General features: G+C 44.2%; 1 protein-coding gene across 1 annotated transcript; it reads right to left on the reverse strand.

The window, feature by feature from the left end:
• ENTREP1 (endosomal transmembrane epsin interactor 1) lies at positions 1–21245 on the reverse strand. The gene is made up of 11 exons (XM_065740606.1): positions 20868–21245; positions 19235–19291; positions 12819–12929; positions 11067–11195; positions 10232–10339; positions 9974–10107; positions 7049–7178; positions 6474–6549; positions 3211–3357; positions 1495–1784; positions 1–841 (listed from the first exon to the last, which is right to left on the reverse strand). The coding sequence occupies exons 1-11, from the start codon at positions 21210–21212 to the stop codon at positions 635–637; spliced, it is 1734 nt and encodes a 577-aa protein (XP_065596678.1). The 5' UTR covers positions 21213–21245; the 3' UTR covers positions 1–634.
• Positions 21246–22026: the final 781 nt, after the last annotated feature.

A 22026-nucleotide genomic window follows, 5' to 3' on the forward strand; every position in this document is an offset into this window, starting at 1 on the left:
TATCTATTACATAGAGACTGTAAACTCGTGGGTCACTGTTGCCTAGTGGTTAGGGTTGCCAAAATAATACTAAGTAATCTCCCTGCACATCTGCAGAAAATTTGAGATGGCTGTATAAATGCTTTCAGCATGGATGGCAGTTGATGCTACCAGAGGTGTTTTTTATGTTAAGGTGGGACAAGCCAGCTAAAAATCAATACAACTACAGTAGTATACACCAGATAAACATAGGCTTCAGCTCAGGCACTGTTCACCCATGAGATATAAAGTGCATGCATGAATTAACTGTGCTTGCGTGAGTGCAGATGAGCCAGGGCAGAGCCCTTCTGCCATGACTTTTGTAGATCGAGTAAAAAAAAACCAACTCTGTTGTGAGTGGCAGTACACTACAGCAATGCAACAGAACAGGAGTGTGTCAGTCACAAAGACACTAGCTGCACCTGAACTGCCTAATTTGAAGGACTGCTTGCAATGTGCTTAAGAGGGTTTGTAGAATGAGCTTCCCACTGGGAGTCTGAACACGAGGGTATAAAAAACAGATTAGCAACACAACCATCCACTACTTGTCAGAGATTATTTTCCTGTGCAGCGTGTATGCCTGACGGAAACACTACACTGGAGAACAGAAACCAACTCAAAGTACCGTTTCCCTGACAACTCCAATAAGACTGTGAGGCCGTTCATGTTCTGTCCTCTGTGTCCTCCTCTCTGCGAGCTGATCTCCACCTGTAGTGAAAGTGCTCAGGTCACCGCAGCTTTCCAGGTGCAGCAACGCAGGCTGGCGGCTGGAAGGTGACACGTGGGCCCTCAGACCCATATCTTGCTGGGCAGGCGCCATCACCTTTAACAAGCAAGCACAGATAAAATTTGTTTTCAACCTCTTGTTCCATCAAAACGGTTTCTCAGACAAGCAGCAAGAACCTAGTTGAAGCATTACTCATCTTCTAAAGAGATAACGTATTTGAGAGTAAAGCTGGTATTTGCCTACGAGAATTGATGGGATAAGTCCCATAGAGAAAAGGAGTGAGTGCTGTCGTTCTTCAGCTTCTAATTTTCTTTTCCTGGTGAAAGCTGCACAAGTTAGCCCACCCCAAACCACGTAATGCCAGGTATTGCTTAAAGGAATGTCCTATTCCTGAAGAAGCCACTGAACTGACAAGCTGTGGGCCGGTGTGAAAAAACAAAATTCTCCTAGGTGTCTTTCAGCAGTTCTTGTCAGATTTGTAGAGGGTTCTGCAGTTGGAAATCCCACTACTTCCACAACCTAAATTAATTTTTTAAATGTGTTCTGCATGACAATTTAAACCAGAGACTCTGTGTACAGTCTTCTGACCTACCTTGCTTTGTCAGCCACGAGGCCAGAACATCCCACGTGTCACTGCCTCCTATGCATTCCCTATGCTAAGTTGAAATTAAGCTTTGGTGCATTAAATAGAGTTGTCAATGTATACTCCCAAACCAAGGCCAGCCTACAAACGTAAGTAATGCAACTACCTGCTCAAGGAAGGTAGCACTGGTGATAGCTTCTGCCATATGTTCCTCATCTGATTTTAAAACACACTTGATATTTTCCACCAACTCATGTATGTCAGGGGTCATGCTGCAGGAGGACTGCTCCAGAAACCGTGCCACGAGTAGCTTGGTGTCTATGTAAGACTTGTAGTCTACCAAAGACCGGGGTCTTGACCTCAAAGCTCTTGCTCTCAAACTGCTCCGCAATGTGACAGTGTTGAGCTGTGGTTTTATTTCAGTCTGAGTTGCAGCTTCACAGCTGAGCACTGGACCTGAAGACAAAGATCAACAAAGCAAACAATTTTACGTGGGTCACATCCTGTTCAACAGATATCCAGTGAGACTTCAATACTAATTCAATGATCAGACATTATACAGTTCAGTCAAGTGAAACTTAACAGTCTGGCATGGTAAGGATATTGTTCAGGGCTCTCCTCGTTACTGTGTTTATTGACATTACAGAGAGCACTTGTAAAATGAGAGTACATATGCCCTATAGCTGAGTGCACATCATGGGGACGAATGCTTCTGTGAACGCTGTTTTTCCATTCTGTGTCCATCAGTTCCTTCTGTTCTGATTGATTAGAGCTGGAGTGAGCATCTAGCGTGAATGTTGACACGCAAAGCAGGTTAAACACAGCTTGTGGGTTTTATGATCCTCCCTTGGCTTTCACTAACTTTCTGCTGTTAAGAGAACACTTCACAAAATACCTACATGTAATTATTTCTCAAACTGGGAGATAGTAATACTGCAAAGCAGAAATTTCATGAAGAAAAAAAAAAAGCCATTCAAAATGACCTTGCAAGGACTAAACCAGGGATACTGGGGCATCAGTTCCACTGCCTTTAGTCTGAATAAAAACCCACCACCTTTGATCTAAGTAATACTAATTTTTGGCCCTGTTAAAACAGTAGGAACACCTGCAGGTTGTTCACATAGCTCTGTAAAGATAACATTATTCCAGATAAAGCACCACCAGGAGCAGATCTGAAATTTCCCAGCAAGAAGAGCACAAGCTAACTTGAAGCAGCTTCCACTACTAAAGCAGCTGCATCTTCAGCTTCCACATCCAATGACAATAGGCCTAACCCCTCACACATCAGCACAAGCACTTCTGGCTGACAGATTGCCTCTCCAGCAGAAACACACTGCTCTGCTTTCTCTGCTCTGAATAGGCACTGGGTCATTTAACTACTGCTTCAGCAGCAGATTCTCTGGGGTGCCGTGGTGGAAGCTGATAGGAGGAAAAGAGAAAACAGATGATTCAGTGGAGACCCGAACACGTTCCACAAAGTACTTAATCCAGTGTTCAAAACAAATCACTGTTACAAACACTGCCCCGTTTCCATTTTGTGCTCACCCATACACATCAGCAGCTATTACAGAGATTCCGACACACTGCAGTAAAAACTGCAAGACTCTGGGCTACTGGATTTTAACTGTGCAGCCACACTAGCAGTTCTTCCACAGCAGCTGCAGGCCCCTGCCTGCTGTAGATGCTGTTCCTAGATGTGAAAGCCTACAGAGAAAGCAAAACAGCACGTGTTGACAAAGCACAGGCTGCTTGCTGTGATGTAGACACAGCTGGGAGACAGGAGCTGGTGTCTGTAGGCAGTGGGTTCAGGGTGACAGCCCTCTCTGGCAAATGTTTTCCTAAGGGTTCATCATTTAAGCATGGACAGAGAAAGTCAAGTCACCTTGTGGCAACCGGCAGTGTAGCACAGGGTCACTTTTGGACCGTTTCTGCAAGGGTCTGAAGGCTCTCTTGTGAGCTTCTGCAGGTGTGGGGCTGGCAGCTGAAGGCAGAAGGCTCGCTCTGCTGGAAGACTTGGGAATTTCTTCACCTGAGTAATCAAGAATAGCAAAGGTGAAGGAAAGGTGTTAGAACAAAGCAGATCTCAGGGCATAATCATTTCAGATTATTACTGATGTTTTTCTTTTTGCTCCCCAAATAACTGCAATGATTGGACACAAAAGCGTAGAGGTGCTTGTGCCTGCACTCACCAGAAACACTCTTGAACGTTCTGCTTGAACTTTCACAAAAACCCATTCACCTTATCCAACTGGAGTAACAGCAAATACAGCATTGCCTCACAGAAATCGCTGCTTGATTGGAGAGAAGGGTGGCTTCCCAGAGTGAAAGCTAAACCTCACAGTGCCTAGAATTCTCCTGCATGCGAGCAGAAGTACCAAGACAAAACAGAATCCAACCACAGAGGTCAGTCACTGCTTGCAGTTATGTAGTTCATGAATCAAAGACCTTGTTTTGCGCCAGTGAATGAAGCACTTGGTAAAATTAGGTTTCGTATGAATTGTACTTGTTGGGGATAGCACCTTATCTTCTACAGAAAGGCAATCTAGAGTCTCCTAAAAAGAAGGAAGGGGCACAGCCTGGAAAGCCAAGAAGCAGGACCTAGCAACAAACCATGGCAGACCAAGAGCCAGGTGGATTGAAGAGTTTACACTGGCAATGGGTTCTAACTGTAGAGGAGCTGTGCTAGCAGTCACTCCTTAAGACACAGTGGTAGTGGTGTTCTGGTGAAGGTTAATTTTTTTTTTGTGGGGTTTTTTTTTTTAATACTATACAAAAGACTAAACTGATTTAATGGCCTTAATGAAAATCCATATTAACATTAGAGGTGTTAAGAGGAGTAAGTGGCTTAAAGCTGAGTTGTGTACTGAAATATCCAGTTTGCTATGACAAAGGGCAGCTGCCAAGCACCCACAGGCTTTATGAAGTAGTCTTTCTATTAACGATTGACTGGGAAACTGCTGCTTGGCTTTGCTATATCAGGATCCCTCTTGAAGCTGGGATGCACTTAACTAACAGGCAGCCTTCACTTCCAGTGGGAGCTACACCTTGCCGGCCCGCCCCAGTGGTGGCATCCAACACAGATGGCTGGCACAGCTGACTAGCAGCGTAAGCCATAACTTCACTTTTTATTTATAGACTGTTACTCGACATCAGCTGAGACAGTGGGTGGTGTTCCTCTGCCCTGGCTGCAGCACAGCTCTTTGCTCTGCCCCTCCCTGCCCCAGGGCACCCACACTGTGCCAGCCACGCTCCGGACTCCTCAGGGCAGATGCTCTGCCTGGAAGCACTGCCAAGCATCCTCAGGGCAGCAGTGCTATTCTGGCCATGGTCCAGAGCATAGCACCCTTCAGGCTGCTATGAAGAAAATGAATCAGTACAGACCTGCTATACATCCACTGATTATATTAATAAAGGGGGAGATACTGCTTAGTATATTTTCTTTTCTTCAGTTCACTGCCCCTGCAAAACTGAGGCACACAAAAGAAATAGGGCTCATTATTTCTACCAGGAGCAGATCCGAAATTTCCCAGCAAGAAGAGCACAAGCTAACTTGAAGCAGCTTCCACTACTAAAGCAGCTGCATCTTCAGCTTCCACATCCAATGAGAATAGGCCTAACCCCTCACACATCAGCACAAGCACTTCTGGCTGACAGATTGCCTCTCCAGCAGAAACACACTGCTCTGCTTTCTCTGCTCTGATTAGGCACTGGGCTATTTAACATCTTGCACCTCAAACAATGCCTTATCATGGCTCTATTTTTTCTTTTTGTAAACTTTTCTGACTCTCCTTCACAACAAGTTGCCTCTCCTGTAATTTTTCTATTTTCTGTTCTTGCAGCTTTAAGCAGGAACTGTGCAGTCTCAGGTTAGTTCCCCTGTATCATCTTGTATATCCTGTAGTTTCTAAGTGCTCGTTGAAAGAAACAGTTATTTTATCTACAAGAAGGCCTACAGAACCAAGCTTTGTGCTACCACTTCTTTGAATTTCTTTCTGGCCGTCACAATTGATAAAATGCCAGAAGCATGTGTTGATTTTCAGCAGTTTCAGTTAGACTGCTGGAGTGTAAGGGAAGCCAGAAAGGGCTGTTATTCAATTAAAGCACGGTTTTATGGAAATAAAAAAAAACAAATTCTAAATCTTTTCTTTTTCATCTGCTGATTTCCTGGGGAAGCTACAGAAAAACCTTGGTGTGAAGCTAAATGGTTTCAATTGTCCATAGTACACAGTGGCAGGAGAAAAAAAAAGTTTTAAGTGTCTTTTTTCTCAGTGTTCTTGAGGTGAAATCATTGTGCAGATAAAATAAACAGCCATTTGTTGCACTAAAGACAACCTGTACAGCAGTGGCAAACTTAAAATGAAAAGTAAAATTGATTTTTATAAGGCCCGCAGTGGAAAAGCTGCCTTTTGCTTACCTGGGAGCCAGCAATATTTTAAGAGCAATTGCACACAGCAACAAATAGAAAACCTAGGCTGAGAATAGCCTGGAGCAACTTCCACAGTTTTCTGAAACAGTGCTGAACAAAGCTTAACGTGGACATCCACTTGTGGTGTAGCCACAGTGGCAAGGCAGTGGAGGCTAAACCTCCCCACCAATTTCCCTTTACGAGTGGATGTTGTGTGAGGGGCACGCAGATGAATGAAAGGTGTGACACTGAATTCCTCCATGTGGCACAAAATGGCACCCACTGACATTCATCAACACCTGCTGAACGTTTCTGGAGCCCGACCTGCAGATGTGAGCACAGTGAGGCGGGGGTGGTGCGTGTTCAACAGTGGGAGACCTCTGCTGGTGCAGATTGCTGTGAGCGTGGCATGCAGGCTCTTGTTCAGTACTGGTGAAAACGCACAGCTAATGGCGGTGACTACGTTGAAAAAATAGTATTTTGTAGCTGAGAATGTGCTCTATCAAATAGTTTTATTGTGCTCTTTCTAGCTATTATAATTGCCATGGAAATAAATGGAGGCATTACGTTTGGAGCAACTGGCATGATCTCTCTTTTTGTTGTTTGCTGTTAATGCAGTTTCCTTGTAATTCAAACGTCAATCCCTGTTTCTGCTGCCCAATCATAATTCTGCATCCCTGGCTTTCAAAGAAACGATAATGCTACATGAAACTATTTTGATTGGGCAGAACTGTTCTTACCTTGAGAGGCCTGCCTGCCACTGGTGTCTGCTGAATCAGCAACGACTTCCTCACCTGCCCCTTGCAGTGCACTTTCCTGGAATAAAACAGAAAAGCTGAATAACAGAAACCAGTACCATTTTTTCCACTACTTTTCAAGAACTGCAGCGTTCACCTCAGAGAATGAACTGCACAGTGAATACATTATAGTGGTTTTCACTCCACTGTAAAACAGGTGAATTTCTAAAATCAGTTTTTATCACCCAGTTCTGCCAATTTCATCCTGCTGAGTAGTTTCTGTGGAAAAAAATAACAGATCGATCTGTATTCACAACAGCAGTGAGAAGGGATTGGTGAATATGGTACAGATTATGATGTAGGCCCACATGGAGGTACACAGTCACAGAACAAAACCAAAGCAGAGAGGCAGTGTGACAGCCCCCTAGGATATTGCTCTGCTGTGTACCCTGCTCCTTCCTCCATCCTTGGGTAGTTTTCCCCCACGACGCCCAACTGGGAAAAGCTTTCAAGGTGAGCTGCTAATCTTACTCTTACAGCAGACAGACATGACATATGGAGACCTCTACAAACCACACCTGCTCAGAGCCAATCTGATTCACCACGGCTTCATAAGGAGGAGGTGGGTCCAGGGGGCAGAACACTTCAATGCCTTTAATCCTCGCTCCATAAATGTGAGGCAGTGGAATCACATCAGAGCCCAGCATCCTGGAATATACAACACAGCACAGAGCCATTGGCACGGCATGCCCGCAGCAGGGAAGCAGCTCTGCCAGCACCCTGCACCTGCTCCAACTCAGGCTCTCAGTCGCAGCCCCTCAACAGCTCCCAGAGCCACCAGGCCCCCCATGGCAGGAGGAAATGGCTGCTGTGAAAGTGCCCCTGCAGTGCAGCCACCAGGATTTCACATTGCCTCAGCCAGAACCCTGGCTGAGCCCACTGCAGGTGCAGCTTAGCAGGGACCCAGGCTTACCTCACAGATCCAAATACGGGTGGCTGTTCAAAACATCGTGACCCAGCTCTGATTGTCATGAACTATTAAATTCCTAATTATAGCTGAAATTCAAGATACTTCTCGTCTCATGTTACATGTTTAGATTCAGCTGCACAGGAAGAGGCTAAAGGCTATTTCTGCAGTGATGCTTGGCTGAGGATATTACAGGCGATCAGTTCACAAAGGCCAATAACATGAGGCAAACAAACCTCATGGTAACTGTTACTTCTCAATTTCCACTAAAGAAGTCTCAAATACAGCTCAAATCCTTTTCCTGCATCATCCTCCTCTTAGAAGGCAGCTCACAAGGGGAAGAATTCAGAGCAGCCTTTGGCACTGGGGCAGTGTGGTGGTGTACCTACTGCCAAGGGGAGCTTGCTTGCACAGCCTTCAGAGAAGCCTTTGAACCTGGCTGCCTAAGATAGTCTCTGCTTTTCCTTGCATTTTAAGACATTGACTTGACCCTGAAACAGAGACCCTCAAGCAACCAGTCATTATGTTCTCTGGATCTTTTTTCTGCCTTCCAGCCATCAGTGGAATGCATTCTGTCTACAGAGACACTGCATCAAAGAGTCCTTTCCCATGAGCCTAAGGCTTCCCTGGACACAAAGGGAACAAGAACAGCTATGAGAAGGATCCTCACACCACAATCTGAAGAGACAGAGAATGGAAATGACAAAAAAAAAAAAAGGCTGCTTAGACAGGAAAGGAATAAAACTTGGAAAGGAAGAGAAAAAGAACAGTAACAAAAAGGATTTTGTTAACCAGTCATTACTTTTTTAATAAAAAAAAAAAAAAAAATGGGAGAAATATTTCAGTCACCTTCATCTGCCCCAAAAAGCTTCAAAATCATCTGAAGCTTTCCATCAGATGATATGAATGTTCCTCTGGCATTACATTTTTCAATTATTCTACGTATGTGCTGAGCTTACAGCTGCTGCACACATAACCAAACAGATCTTGAACCTTACTTTGACTTCGTTTTGAAACACAATCCAGTCTACACAGCTCAGTTACACCTTGAAAAATCAATGCTGCACAGAAAAATTTTATTGTGTTGTATCTCATTACAGAATATGCAGTTAGAAAAGTATTCCTTTAAGTGCCTTAGTATAAAAACTGTTTCCATAATTCGTCACTCTATTCTTTGCTTCCCACTTTCCACTCTCTCTGCAGAGATCTACAGAGCTGTAAGATTTAGGTTCAACACCCTCACTGAAATGGTGACACGAGGACTTGGAAGTGGCATGGGAAAGAGCAAAGGCTGTCTCTGGGCACCTATGCAGGGCACTCTGAGTTCAGAGCAGGGCCCATCTTTGCTGCCTCCTGCCTTCTTCACACTCCATCCAGCAGCAGCACTCAGCTCTGGGCTCACAGAAACATGGCTCGACAGCAAGGCCACACAGAGCCACTGAGAAGTAAGTGGTGCGGAGCCAGCCTGAGAGCACATCAGGTCTGAGACCACACCATGTGAGCAAACAGATTAGCACTTCAGCAAATGCCACCAATTCCCAAATAATACAAATTTTTAAACCCCACTGCGGTAGACTTCTGGACCTCCTGTGCATGGCAGGCACCCAGCCCAGGCAGGCAGGTGGTAGGTATCAGGGTGAAGAAGTGGCCAGGCCACTTCTCAGCCACCCCACAGCCCATCCCAGGGCGAGACACAGCACCTGGCCTGCCAGGAGAGAAAAGGAAGCTGGTCTACTGCTGTGACTTCTGCACCACCGCATAACTGGCCTCAGTGCATTCACACAAGCAGCCGCACTTCACAAAGCTGACAACTGTGCTTGGATGTTATCAACAAGATTTAATGAAGTAACAAATGAGGCTGCTGCATTATTCCAGACTACAAAAGGCTCAAATAAAGCCCAGCAGCCCCTGCTGTGCTGAAAACAGGCAAAGAGAAACACTGCTGCACAAAAGATATACCATCAAGGCTGCTGTGTCCAGCAAGGACAACAGCCCCTGCCCAGGCCAGGAAGCTGTGACAAGCACGTTTCAATAGAAGCCTCTGCTGCCTGAATGCTGGCTGCATGCACCACTCAGTTAAACAAACAAGCACGTTAGGTGCTGGAACCAATAGTCCATTATCAATGGATTTCAGTAAAGTATGGAGTTCTAGATGGCTTTCTCAGTCTAAAACTGCTCTCCCATCATTTTCTAGATAATCTTGCAACAGAAACTGATTACTTCAGCAAGATCCATGAGGCCATGCATGCTGCTCCTGATGAAACAATGAAATAAACAAAATGGTCCTGCACACAGCAAAATGCAGGAGTTCTAAATCTGTGATTCGGTCTGCTTGAGCATCACACTATTTTTGCCTATAAATATTCACCCCACTTGAGTAATAAACTAACAAACAAAGCCAGCCCACCAGTTACTATGAAACGCACGTAACTACTGCAAAATGAGGGGTTACAAAACCCACAAGCCCCCACTGAACTTCAAGAACTGCTGAAACTGGTACATCCCAGTAAGAAAGAAAGAGCATCTGAGGCTTTACCTGCGACTCATTCGTGGAGTAAACGAATAAAACGTTGCAAAATACGAGGGTGGTGGCACTGGCGGGACAAAATCTTCAGGGTCTGAAATGTGACCTTGTTCTTCGATTTCTTCTGTAGAAATCTGAGATTCATCCTAATCAAATGCAACTTCTGTTAACAAAGCTTACAACTGAGATCTAACAAATTATTGAACTGTGTAATCTAGTAATACTGTTAGTATGACTGTTTATATCAGGCAGTGCCTTGCACTCACGTACTATGCAGGATCTTCTTGTTGCAAATATCTGTAAGTAACGCAGGGCAGCTGCTATCAAGCAAACTGTGGTGGTGAGAGCATTCAGGGCACAAAGAGCAAAGATAACTTTCTGAAGAACATGAAGATTATGGAAATCAAAAGATTAAATCAAGGTATTTGTAAATGTCAAAAGAAAGAAAAAAACAAACAGAGAAAACACAAAAGATGACCATGACAGTTAATTCCTAGTAGCATATGTGATGCAGACTTCTGCATTCATGACCTCCAGGACTGTAATAATTTGCAAAAGCTTTTTTTGCCCTATAATGTTTCCTGACAGAGAGATCCAGGAGGCTTCAATACGCTGTGATTTGTAGGCCTTCTATTCATCCATGAATTACAAACTTCCTCTTAGCTTTTTTGTGGGAAATGCAAATGTCTGATAATCACCATTAAAGAAATGTTAAAGCTCTTTTATAGCTGAAGATGATGCAGCCTTGAAGTTTTATTTTAGTGGCTTGTAAGCTAAGAAGTGTTGAGGCTACTGAAAGAGACAGAGGCCTCTAAGCATCAGTGTAACCTTACAGCATCTTTACTGATGCAGTCTCATCTGAACTGAACTACAGCTTTGACTGTGTAAAGCACAGAAAGGACAAGAACTCTATGTTGGATCACCTTCAGTACACTGTTCAAGACCCAAAGATAAGCAAAAAAAAAAAACCCCAAACCTTCTAATCAGCATATAAGACCAGAAGATATCAGAATTTTTCCACAGTGAAATCATCACTTCAGCACTGTGTTTCACACAAGTTCAGACTTTATCAAAGCAGTCATTTTAAGTGGCAAACGTAGGGTACCTTGAGAAGGAGGTGAACAGCACTACATGACTTTACTGGGTAGAGTTTCAGCGTGTTCTCTTTTTCTGTGCATTTAGTGGGATGAAACTCTTCACAGCAGAAACAAATCTTGTTTTCACCCACATCCACCTTTAAAGAAACAAATAAAACCACTTTTTAAGGTATTAGCTATTATACACAATTTTTAGCTGTATAATACAGAGCTTGTGTGTTAAACTGTATCTAGACTGGAATACATCTTAAGAAACTAAATTTATACTGTTCAGTATGCCAGCAATTAATGCATTGTAAAGCTCTATTACATATATCCCTTACCTGAAAACAAAACACTTAAAAACAAGTAAAGCTGCAGTGACTACTGACCAATTTTAGTATCCAACCTCCTGCAAGTGCATAGCAGCCTGGAAATTCTTTCTTGACTGACATGTAAGCCATGCTATGTTTGGAGCAGATACATCTTCTTTGATCCATGGGTATATTTTGTATCTCTACAAATGGAATGATATTCAAACTGCAGTTTCAAACCAGTCAAACCAGTATAGTTTTATCTGCATGCCACTGCTGTTTACAGCTTACAAATTAACATTATTATCTCAGTTTTCAAGTAGAAATTTAATGATTCTGTGCCTTGAGATAATTGTTTGTTTAGCTGTTCAGCTGTTCCACCTGCACAAACCACTGCACAGAATAATTAATGATTTCAGGAACATCTTTCAGCTGTACTGTTAGATGATTCCAGCCACAGGGCACTTTGAAATTCCTGAAACAATTAGCCACCTTGTCTCGAATAACGCTAGCAGTTCTCCATGCTGCTTCCATACATTGGTATCAAGTGCTTACAATCTCGGACTCTCACTGCAGCAGGCTAACCAACACATTAAGGAACCAAAGATAGCTTTCTGAGAAGCAATAATTGAGGGAAAATTAACAAAGATCTTTCCTCCAATCCTTAGAAGTTCTGCAACACACAATCAATTTTAGTCCCAACTGATTCTATATCGTTCAAGCTAAGTTACTCTACCTGTTCTTGTATGTAAAGAGACCTTATTCTGCTCCTTACGATGCCTATTTCACAAAAACTTTTTGTATTATAGTGCAAATTGGGTTTTCCTGTAGTAGAAGTGTTCTGAGAAAGCAACATGGTTTAAACAATCATATTTTTTCTCTCATGGTTCTTACTGCAACATGGGAAAAACTTTCACACAAGCTAACGAGTTAGCACATTTATCTTTTTCAATGACTATAAGAATGAGCGTAAAGGATTTTTAAGTGTTTTTTACATTAGAGTCAGTGCATAGCGCTGGCTAGAGGAATTTTTCCAAGATATATTTGGGAACCCATTGCACAGAATCAGCTGTCTTCAGATGTTAAAGACAGAGGCCAGCTATCAGTGAAGTCAAACAAAACCATTTCTGGGCTGAGCATGCTCTTTTAAAACCCCTCCCAACACACCCTCTGGGGGGATTTTACCTTTGGGAGATAAAAGGCTTATAAAGGCTCAAGACCTCCAAAAAGCAAGCATTTATAGACACGGATAATAAAAATAGTGTTGTGGATTTCACTGAGTTTGTTCCCAAACTGAATTGAATCTAGGCCTAACGGAGCAAGTTGCCTTTTTTAATCCCAACATACTACATTTTAATTGCCAGACATCCATTACTTGTATTTCAACAGTAGAACATTTTGCAGATTCAACATGGCAGCTGATGTGGCATGCTGGAAAGAAATATGCACAAATCACTGTCTGCTCACCAGATCACATCTCGGTACACTGGACACAAACTGAGCGCCTTGACATCCCAGTATAAATCCAGCCAGGTTCAGCAGTACACAGATGACAGACAGCAGAACAAACAGGTTAACCTGAAATAGCAATGCAAAGTTAACAGCAGAGGAAACGGAAATAAGAAATCAATGCAAGGAACCTACAGTAATGTAAATCTCATTCCTAAACTGAAGATGGGAGTGAGTGTCTCCTTCTGGGCAAACCTCCAAACCTCGCTCAGAATTCACCATACTGCTCAAATGTGTCCTACCTGAACCCAGAAGACTGTTATTTTGCATACCTTTATTATCTGTCTCTCACATCTTGTGAGATGTTTTCTGGAACCCTCCAACAAACTCTTTTTCTGCTCCAGCCCACTTTAAAATCGTTGAAATGAACTTTGCAGAAACTAATTTTCTACAGTTCTCCAGAGCACTGTCTGAATTGTCCAGCTGCCCTGTAACAACCACCCCAATAAAACAGGGAAATGCATGTCAAAAATTGCAAAGCATCTTAGAAGTTTTCAAAACTTCTGAAATCTACTGTATGCTGTAACTGTCCACTGAATTCACCTCTCAGCAGGTTTGAATTAGTAAGAAAACTGAAGATGCAATATCTCATAACAACACTGATCCTGAACAGAATTTCCAAAACTATACTGCGGCATAAATAGAGGAAGAATATTTGTTAAAGTACAGTGAAGACGATTAAGCTTCAGCTTCATGATTTTCTTTCCTCCTGGCTACCAAAATCTGAATGTCTAAATTCATAAATCAGACCATATCTTCAGTTTTGTAAAGTCATCAGAAAAACAGCAATGGCAGGAATAACAACAGAATATCTGAAAAACTACAAGCAGAAGCACTGGATAAAATGAAGTCCTACCTTCATGTAAGCCCTTACAATCTATAGACTGTGCTAACATGAGACTACACGGATCTGGATTTTAAATACAAGTCAAAACTTTTCCAATCATACCTGCGAAATCTTCAACCTACTTCAAGGGAAAACAGTAGTTTAGAAACAAATAACTGATTAATATCCCAATATATTTACATTTTAAGCACTCAGTTCTATGAAACAAGTGCTTAGATTCCTTTGTATGAGAACTGACTGGCATTTTTAATTCAGCAATGACAAAACCTGCAGAAGAGGTGATCCTGATGAATACAGGCTCAATTCTGCTCTAAGTAGCTCTGCAGCAGATCCAGCAACAAGACCTCCCAAAACATGCACAAAGAGACAGCAACAGTATTCCAAGTAAATTTAGCTGATGTATCATGGTTAGCTACCTAGACATCTGGACCAACATTCAATCAGAGCCACTCTACCAATTACATGGGAAAATAATCACTCCTGAACAGCTAAGAGCTGAAGAACATTGTAATACAAGCTCATACATTGTAATGCAGGACCCTATTTTTTTCTGATTTGAGCTTCATGAGATTCCTCTCTGCCCGTTTCTCCAGCTGATCAAATCCGTGTTAATGGCAGCACAACCATTAGGTGCATTTCTCTCCATTTTCTATCATCTGCAACTTGCTGAGAGAGCGCTCTGTTCCATTGTCTAGATCATTCATTAAGACTTTAAATATCACTGCACAGCACTGCAGACTGGCCTCTGGCCAGGCTGTGCACCACTGAGCACCACCCTCTGGATCCAATTATTCTTTCAGTTTCCAAACTACCCCACTGACCATCTAACCCACTCTTTGCCAGCTGGCTTTATATAGTATATTCCCCTCCAGATGCAGATTTAAAGAGCTCCTCCTTCACTACACACCAACAAGTTAAAGCAGGAGATCCACTTTCTCCCCATAAAAGAAGGACTCATCTCTATTTGAACCAGGAGAAAAATACTCATACATTTAGGAGAGTCAAAGGCAACTGTGCTATTATAAAAGCCCAAACATGTAACTAGTCTGAACTGAACTGCATTGATAAAAATAAAACCCTCAAATGGCTTTAGTTTAGCCCACTGCCCCTTATCACTTGAGCGTTAGATATACATAGGTTGGGAACAGCTACCAAAGGATTTGGTGAACATTTATATGAATTAAACTCCAGGAAATCAAAGTGTATTCTAATGTCAAATACAGTATCTGGTAATTTCTTGCATGGATGACCTTTTCCATGTAAAAAAAAATGTAGACATTCTGCCCTTTGATGACCCTGTCTAAACTGTCAACCAATTCTGCTGAAGTATTTTTCTCGTTAGCTTCAAAAGCAACCACAGCAGCAGCAAAACAAACTTACATGATAAGGCCTTGAAACTATCATTTATTCTGTACAGGCATACCACTTGCTGTCCTGCTGCTGCCACTGTTGAAGCCAATGTCTAAATGCCAGGGAGAAATTGAGGCACACGCAGGCACTTAAGAAGTAAGTGGAAGGAAAACACTTGCTACACAGTCACTAACTCTTAACTGTGTATGTCCTACACATAAGCTTTATCAACATCCTTTTAGCAAAATTGAAGTCAGTGTATTAACTTCCATATACACAGAAGAAATAGCAATAACTATGCGTTAATTACGTGACCTTACTAATTTCCTATTTACTTTGCCACAGGGAGACCTACAACATACCCATCATCCAAAAAAGATACACAGAAGTTGAAGACAAACAAATTCATTTAACTAACTAACTAACTAACTAACTAAATAAATAAAAAGCTTCATTTAAACAGCCTATTTAAAAATCAGAAGAGTCTTGACTGGGCTACGCATAAGACCTCATAATTTATAGTCTCTGAGTTAAAAGCACATTTATGTTTTAGTCATTTAAAATGACTTCAAATAATTTGTATTAACATCATTTCTTGAATTAATGGTGAAGATTGGTGTGTGACCCAAGACATTAACACTGAACTATTTAACTTGCAAAATCCAGAGAAATAATTGCCATTACAGTAACTCTCATTGAAGCCAAATAATCGCGCTTATCATGAAGCTTTTGGCTGGGGTGATGGGTCATAATCTGCAGCTTCTGTTTGTAGACCTTTATACTGTTGCTAGCAGAGCTATAATTTAAGAATGACACAAGGAGTTCATATAAACCTAAATATTAAGTATTTTGGTATAAACTCTTGATGTGTATGCAAACAAGCAACAAGAAGTTGACATGCTTTCTGAAAGAAGATTTCCTTCTTCAGTTGAAAATAAAATGAAGAGTCCTGTGGAAGGATGGAGCTTTGGAGTAGACAGGAAGAAATCAGCTTCTGTTCAGGTGGACAATAGTATCCAGACCGGTACTGCTCACAGCCAATATCCAAACAACTTCAGGAAAAAAAAAATCCCCTTCTCCCATAAGCACATTTGGGCAGGCACACACAGGAGGAAGCTTCTCCTCTGAAGTAAAGATCAGAGCATGAGCAGCACAGGCTGACTTCCGAAGTCACTTGACATCTGATACCCAGGACAGATAAGATTCAAGGCAATCACAAGCAAGATAAAATTTCAGGGCCAGGGTTTCTCAGATGCTGTGTTGCTGAAGACCGTGCTGGCCCTGCAAGAAGGTCCTTCAAAAGAGCTGATGACAATTTGATGACAATTCACTTTCACCTCATAGCACCCCATCTCTGTGAACTGATATTCGCTTCCCATCCTTTTCTGCAGCCATTCCCCTCCAGACTGGTTTCCTCTTCAGCATGGTGCTGGAAGCCCATCATCACATGTAACTCATGTATATTTCCTTCCCTTTTGCTCCAGAGGAAATCCCACTGCCTGCTCTGCCCTCTCCCACCACCCTTGACTCCTACAAGCACCACCAGCTCTGCTGCCTCACAGCTGGGGATGAAACAGCTTTACTGCCATGCTCCCTGCCACTGCAGCCTCCCAGCTGAAAGAGGCAGCTGCCTTTCTCCTCTCCTCTCCAGGTCACGTCATCCCTCAGCCTCAGCTTGCCCTTCTTGGCACTTTCAGCAGGCTGGCACCTTGCAGGGGAGTCGCAGGTGTCCTCAGCCACCTCCTCTGGCCCTGTAGGAAACAAAACTGTCTGGGGGACTTAGATGTACATGAGGGATCCCAGTAGGTACTTGGAGTGCAGAGTCTGAAGAAACTATGGAACCTGACAACAGCCCTCCATAAAAAGAAAGAATAGGCCAGTCCTAATGGATACAAGGGCCTCTGTAAATTGAGACACAGACACAGATAATATTAATCACTGTTAGTTCCAGTTACTTTATGTTGTAACTGTTGAGCACAGTCCAAGTTCTCCACACGGACACAACTAAACACTAACAAACTTCTGCAATGCAAAATGTGGTAATTCATACCTTGTGCCTGGAATATTCCTCAGTCCTCAGATTTCAGGCACGGGTCTAGCACAGATACCCAACACACCAAATATCTGAGTTCTGCTGCAATCTCATACAACCACCTTCACGGGAAATCAATCCTTTCTGCAAGGCTTATTTGCTATATAAAGGCATTTCCACACCAGGCACCTGCTTGAGCTAGAGTTAGGCATGCCAGGAGCATGGCTGCATGATGATGACTGGGAGCTGGCACTGTGCTATTTCTGAACAGGCAAAGGCAACAGGGACCCACTCCAAAAGCCTGCAGAGAGGAACCCTGTTGGTTCTAAAGTGCACTTGCAAGAATCAAGTATGAGAGCCTTTCATGAGAAGCAAAAAGTAGAGGCAGTCGCAGCTGGAAACAGGGACTCTTTTAGCCTTGAATGCGGGTTACGCCTTCATTTATGAATGTCATAACACAAAGCTGTACTGTCCAAAAAGACACTTGACTTAGGTCTCTAGGAAACCTACTTTTGCAATTTACATGGCAGGTGAAAATGCCCAAGAGACAATATTCAAGTTATAATATAAATGTATCCCAAAATAAATTTGCTTAGAGAAACTAACAATCTTCCCTCAATAGACTGTAGCCAAATCAATGTATGATTTCCTCTGAAAGTTATTTTCTTGGTAGGTTTTTTTTGTTTGTTTTATTTTTTGTTTTTGTTTTTGCTTTCAACTGAAACCCAATGTACCAGTTAGTACTGGGTTTTTTGGTTGTTTTTGTTGTTGTTGTTTTAATTCATAATCTTGCTTTTTAAAAATTGTCTATAAAATACAAGCATAAAAAAAGGAAAAAAAAAGACAGGTTCACAGAAACCTGTAGTCTTAGAATAACTGTTGAAGGGACCTCAGGAAGTCCCTGCTTCACCCTCCTGTTCAGTTCAGGGTCAACTCTGAAATCAGAGCAGGACTTTAATCATTCCCATCTCAGGAACCTTCCTGTGCAGCACAACATCCCAGGGCATTCTGCTCCCATCAGCTCACCCATCCATCTGAAGGATCATCCAACACAAATAAAAGGATGAAGTTTGCTGCTTTCCTACTTCAGTAGAGTTTATATGTGGGAGGCACGAAAGGACTGAAGAGTCAACAACAAATGAGAGGAAATAATGAAAACAAAGGCTGCAGGAACAGCACAGAACTCATTTACTACAGAAACAGGCACCAACTGCAAGCCCCAGGCATTCTCAGAAAAGATGCAACTACACTTGTTTTCAAGAAAACATAGTTCTTCCATGATGGGGGGCCCAGATCAGACTCTTCTTTGTATCCAAAGCTGAAGTACAAAAACTTGTTTTGCTCCTGGAGCACCAAGTGAAGAAACACAGCTTGGCCAGAGCTTGTTCTCTGATGCCGGTATCTCATTGATGGCCACATGGATACCTCACACATCCCAAAGATGCACTGCACAGAGACAAAATAACCATTCTGTTCTGGAAAAAGGACTACAGAAGTGACAGTATAGTGAAAACAAAACAAACAAACCCACCTTCAAATGTTTTTATGCAAATCCCATCTATAAGAGTTTGAGAGCTATCCAGCTTCAAATTTCACTTACAAGCAGAAACAGCTCACACACCCTGCACATCGATTTTCTCCTCTCAGAACAATGTCATGTCAACTGTATTTGAAACAGTAACACTAGATACCAGAGGACAGCAGTGCCTAGTTTAGCTCAGCCTGCCATCAGGAATTTGCACAAGACAATAGAGCACAGCTTTCAAAGCAACTAAGTCTAAGGTTTAGCAGCACTACCTCAGCAAGATGAATAATACATGTTAAATCAGTATTTTCCTATACCTACATAAAAAGTGCTCCATGAACATCAGCACATCCCCCAGGCATGATCTGGTCCTGTCTGTCCTTAACAGACTCTGAGAAGGACACCAAGATCCGTGAAGAACTGCCTTTCATGACATCTGACTTCTTCAACAATTACAGCTCTTCAGTCTACAAAAGAGACTCAACAATACGGTCTGTTTTTTGTTCTTTGGTGTTTGTTTGTTTGTTTTGTTTTTTCAAAGAGAAAGAAGCAGGGTTTTTTAACCAATGATTACTGATAAACTGATAACTGCCCCACAGTAAGTTTTAATCCACACTCACCAGTAGTATCATTGGCCTCTTCCATGTTGTTAGACCTATGATTCCAGATAAGATCACCTGTAACATTAAGAAAACAGCATTACCAAGAAGGGAACTACTGTTCAGAAAATGCCATTTACACAGTATATTGTCACTGCTCTGGTGGAAAGTATTTTGGAGTGAGAAAACAGCACTGAGATGACATGAGGCACACTCTACAGCAGAAACTGATGAGGTTATTCACTTCAAAAAGCACTCCATGGGAAAACGCGACTAGAACTGAAATTTGAATCTACTGTTTTGCTTCTACCAGAAAATGTTCAGAAAGCTATGCCCACAATTCCTATCTCATCAACCACTAAAAAAAAAATTCACATTTTCTTGCTACTCAGCCTGAGTGCCAGCATGAACACGAGGAGAAAGCAGAAGCATCCCCTCTGCAGCGGGGGCTGCTAATCAGACCTGCCAAACTACAGGCTGACCCCACAACCTCATCTGAGAGGGTAAAGCAGTTAAGGGGAAAGCACTGCTATAGAACTGAAGCAAACCATACACCCAGGACTGGACAAATGGGAACCAAAAGGAAAGGCAAACCCATCCTTCAGCTGGTCTTGGGTGCAAGCAGGAATTACCCTTAATTTGGGGGCCATTGTGAGTAAGCCAATTCAGACTGCACTCCCACCCTGAAACCAAGCAGGAACACAAAGAGGAAGCTGCCCACTAACATTTTTAACAAATCCCTTCAGATGCTTCATTAACCTGACATGACTGACCTGACCGAGCATAACAGGCATACATGACTCGGCCAAAACACCTCCTGGTATCACCACTGCTGTTGCAAAAGCACATACATAATGCTGCAGTTTCATAACAAAGTATTTATTTATTTCTTTAATTCTCTGAGTGCAAAGTAGCCAGACAATTTTATAACAAAGTGCCTCAGTGCTTATACGAATTGGTTTCTGCCTTTGGGACACCAAGACGGGTTCCATTACGTTTGCTGAACTTTTAAGTCGCATGAAAATAATGCCTTCCGCAGAGTGTCTTTCATCACCGCACTGCAGGAAGGATGTTACACCTAAAAGGAGAAAAAGGCACATGCCCACTGCCAGCCCTCAGCTGCCCCTATAGCATTCCACATGGCTGCTGGCTCAGCTGTTTCGTTCATGCTGCTATGCTCAAAAGACACTTCTGGTACTTCTTTTGGGACTGGATATGGGATTGTTTCAGAGCCAGCATGAAAACAAACAAACAAAAATTGTTTTTTCATTGTTTGAGTAATTTAGGCATTTCCAGCTTACCCGCGCAGCTTTGGAGCGTTTTGAAAGTGTAAGTGCAGTTCCGTGTGCAGGGTTAAAAGAAAAGCCCAAGGCTGCTAGAGATCCATACAAACTCCCTTTGGTTAGGGACCAGAAATTAAAAAGCGAAGGAAAGCAGAAGATAGAACAGGAAAGTCAGGGGTGACAGCGCGGCTCGAGCCGCAGAGCCCGCACGGCAGGGCGGGCTGAGCCGAGGCCCCGGCCTTACCCCGCCGCAGCAGAGCGCAACAGGACAGAGGAGTCCCAGCGCTCCTCCGAGAGCCGCCAGCACCGAGCCCAGCACCGAGCACGCCCCGCAGACGCGTCCCGTCCCGCCGCCCGGCCCGGGGACGTACCGAGGAGCCGGCCCAGAACGGACACGCGTTCTTCACCTGAGGGGCGCCGCTCAGCGACAGCGCCCCGAAGCTGAGCGCCACCATGCAGCAGCCCAGCACCAGCTGCAGCAGCCCCAGCGACAGCAGCGGCCGCGACGGCAGCGGCCCCGGGGCGCGGCGGGAGGGCGAGGAGCGGGCGGCGGGGCGCGGCCGCGGGCAGCCCGGGCGGCGGGAGCGCAGCGGAGGCAGCGAGGGGACGGCGGGCGGAGAGCCCGGCGGCTGCGCCGCGGCGCCGGCGGGCGGAGAGCCGGCGGAGAGCCCCGGCACGGGGCAGCAGGAGCCCGGCAGCACCACCGGCAGCGACATGAGGGGCGGCCGCCGGCTGCGCCGCGCCTGCCCTCCGCCGCCCCTGTGCCAGCCCACCCGGGCGCCGACTTCCTGTGCTTCTGTCCTCCCCGCCCCGCCCGGGAGGTGCAGCCGGGGACGGGGACGGGCCCGACCGCGGTATCGCCGCTCCCCGCCCCGGCGCGGGGCCGGCACCCGGCGCACCCCGGCCTCGCCCCGCCCGGACCCCTCGGGCCGCTGCCCTGCCCCCGGCACCGCGCCCCTTCCCTCTGGTCGCTGCGGTGCCGCCGTGAGCCCCGAGTTCTAAAATAAGTGCTACGGGGGGAAGAAGGGAAGCCGCCGGATTGCGTTTCGCGGTGCTGGCGGCCGGCCCGGCCCGAGGGGATCGAGCAGGGGCTGCGGAGGGGTGCCCAGGCGGCAGGGCTCCCTCTGTCCCCTTTGTCCTCCCCTGCTGGGACAAGAAGGGCTGCTGCGGGGCTGGCTTGTCCCTGCGCTCGTCCACTTGTTGAAATGTTCCAGGAAAGGAAGCTAGGGAATTTAATTCAGCTGTGAGCGCTGCGCTTTCTGATCAGCACGTGTCGTTTTGTATCTGCTAGGCTTGTCTGGATGTGAGCTCGAGAAACAGAAGATCTCGGCTGCACAACAATAACAACAACAGAGAGACAGCTTTTTGAACCGTAGGAAAATAAGCTGTGTTAAATGTGTTACTGTATCACAGGACACATACGACATACATTGTAGCAACGCAAAAGGTCTGATCCGAAGAAATGAGACGATTCGGTGGTATACGTAGTGCTTGGAATTAAATTGTGCATTTCTGCTGACTTAATACATG

Source organism: Cyrtonyx montezumae, unplaced genomic scaffold (genome assembly GCF_038088225.1).
Source record: "Cyrtonyx montezumae isolate F1298 unplaced genomic scaffold, pur_monq_1.0 scaffold_29, whole genome shotgun sequence".
Taxonomy (NCBI): domain Eukaryota; kingdom Metazoa; phylum Chordata; class Aves; order Galliformes; family Odontophoridae; genus Cyrtonyx; species Cyrtonyx montezumae.

Coding starts and splice junctions, on each gene's coding strand:
- ENTREP1 (XM_065740606.1), bottom strand. CDS start 21,212: ATGTCGCTGCCGGTGGTGCTGCCGGGCTCCTGCTGCCCCGTGCCGGGG. Junction 11,196..12,818: donor GTGTACCGAGATGTGATCTG/GTGAGCAGACAG, acceptor GTTTCTTTAAAG/GTGGATGTGGGTGAAAACAA. Junction 1,785..3,210: donor ACACTGCCGGTTGCCACAAG/GTGACTTGACTT, acceptor CTTTGTCTTCAG/GTCCAGTGCTCAGCTGTGAA.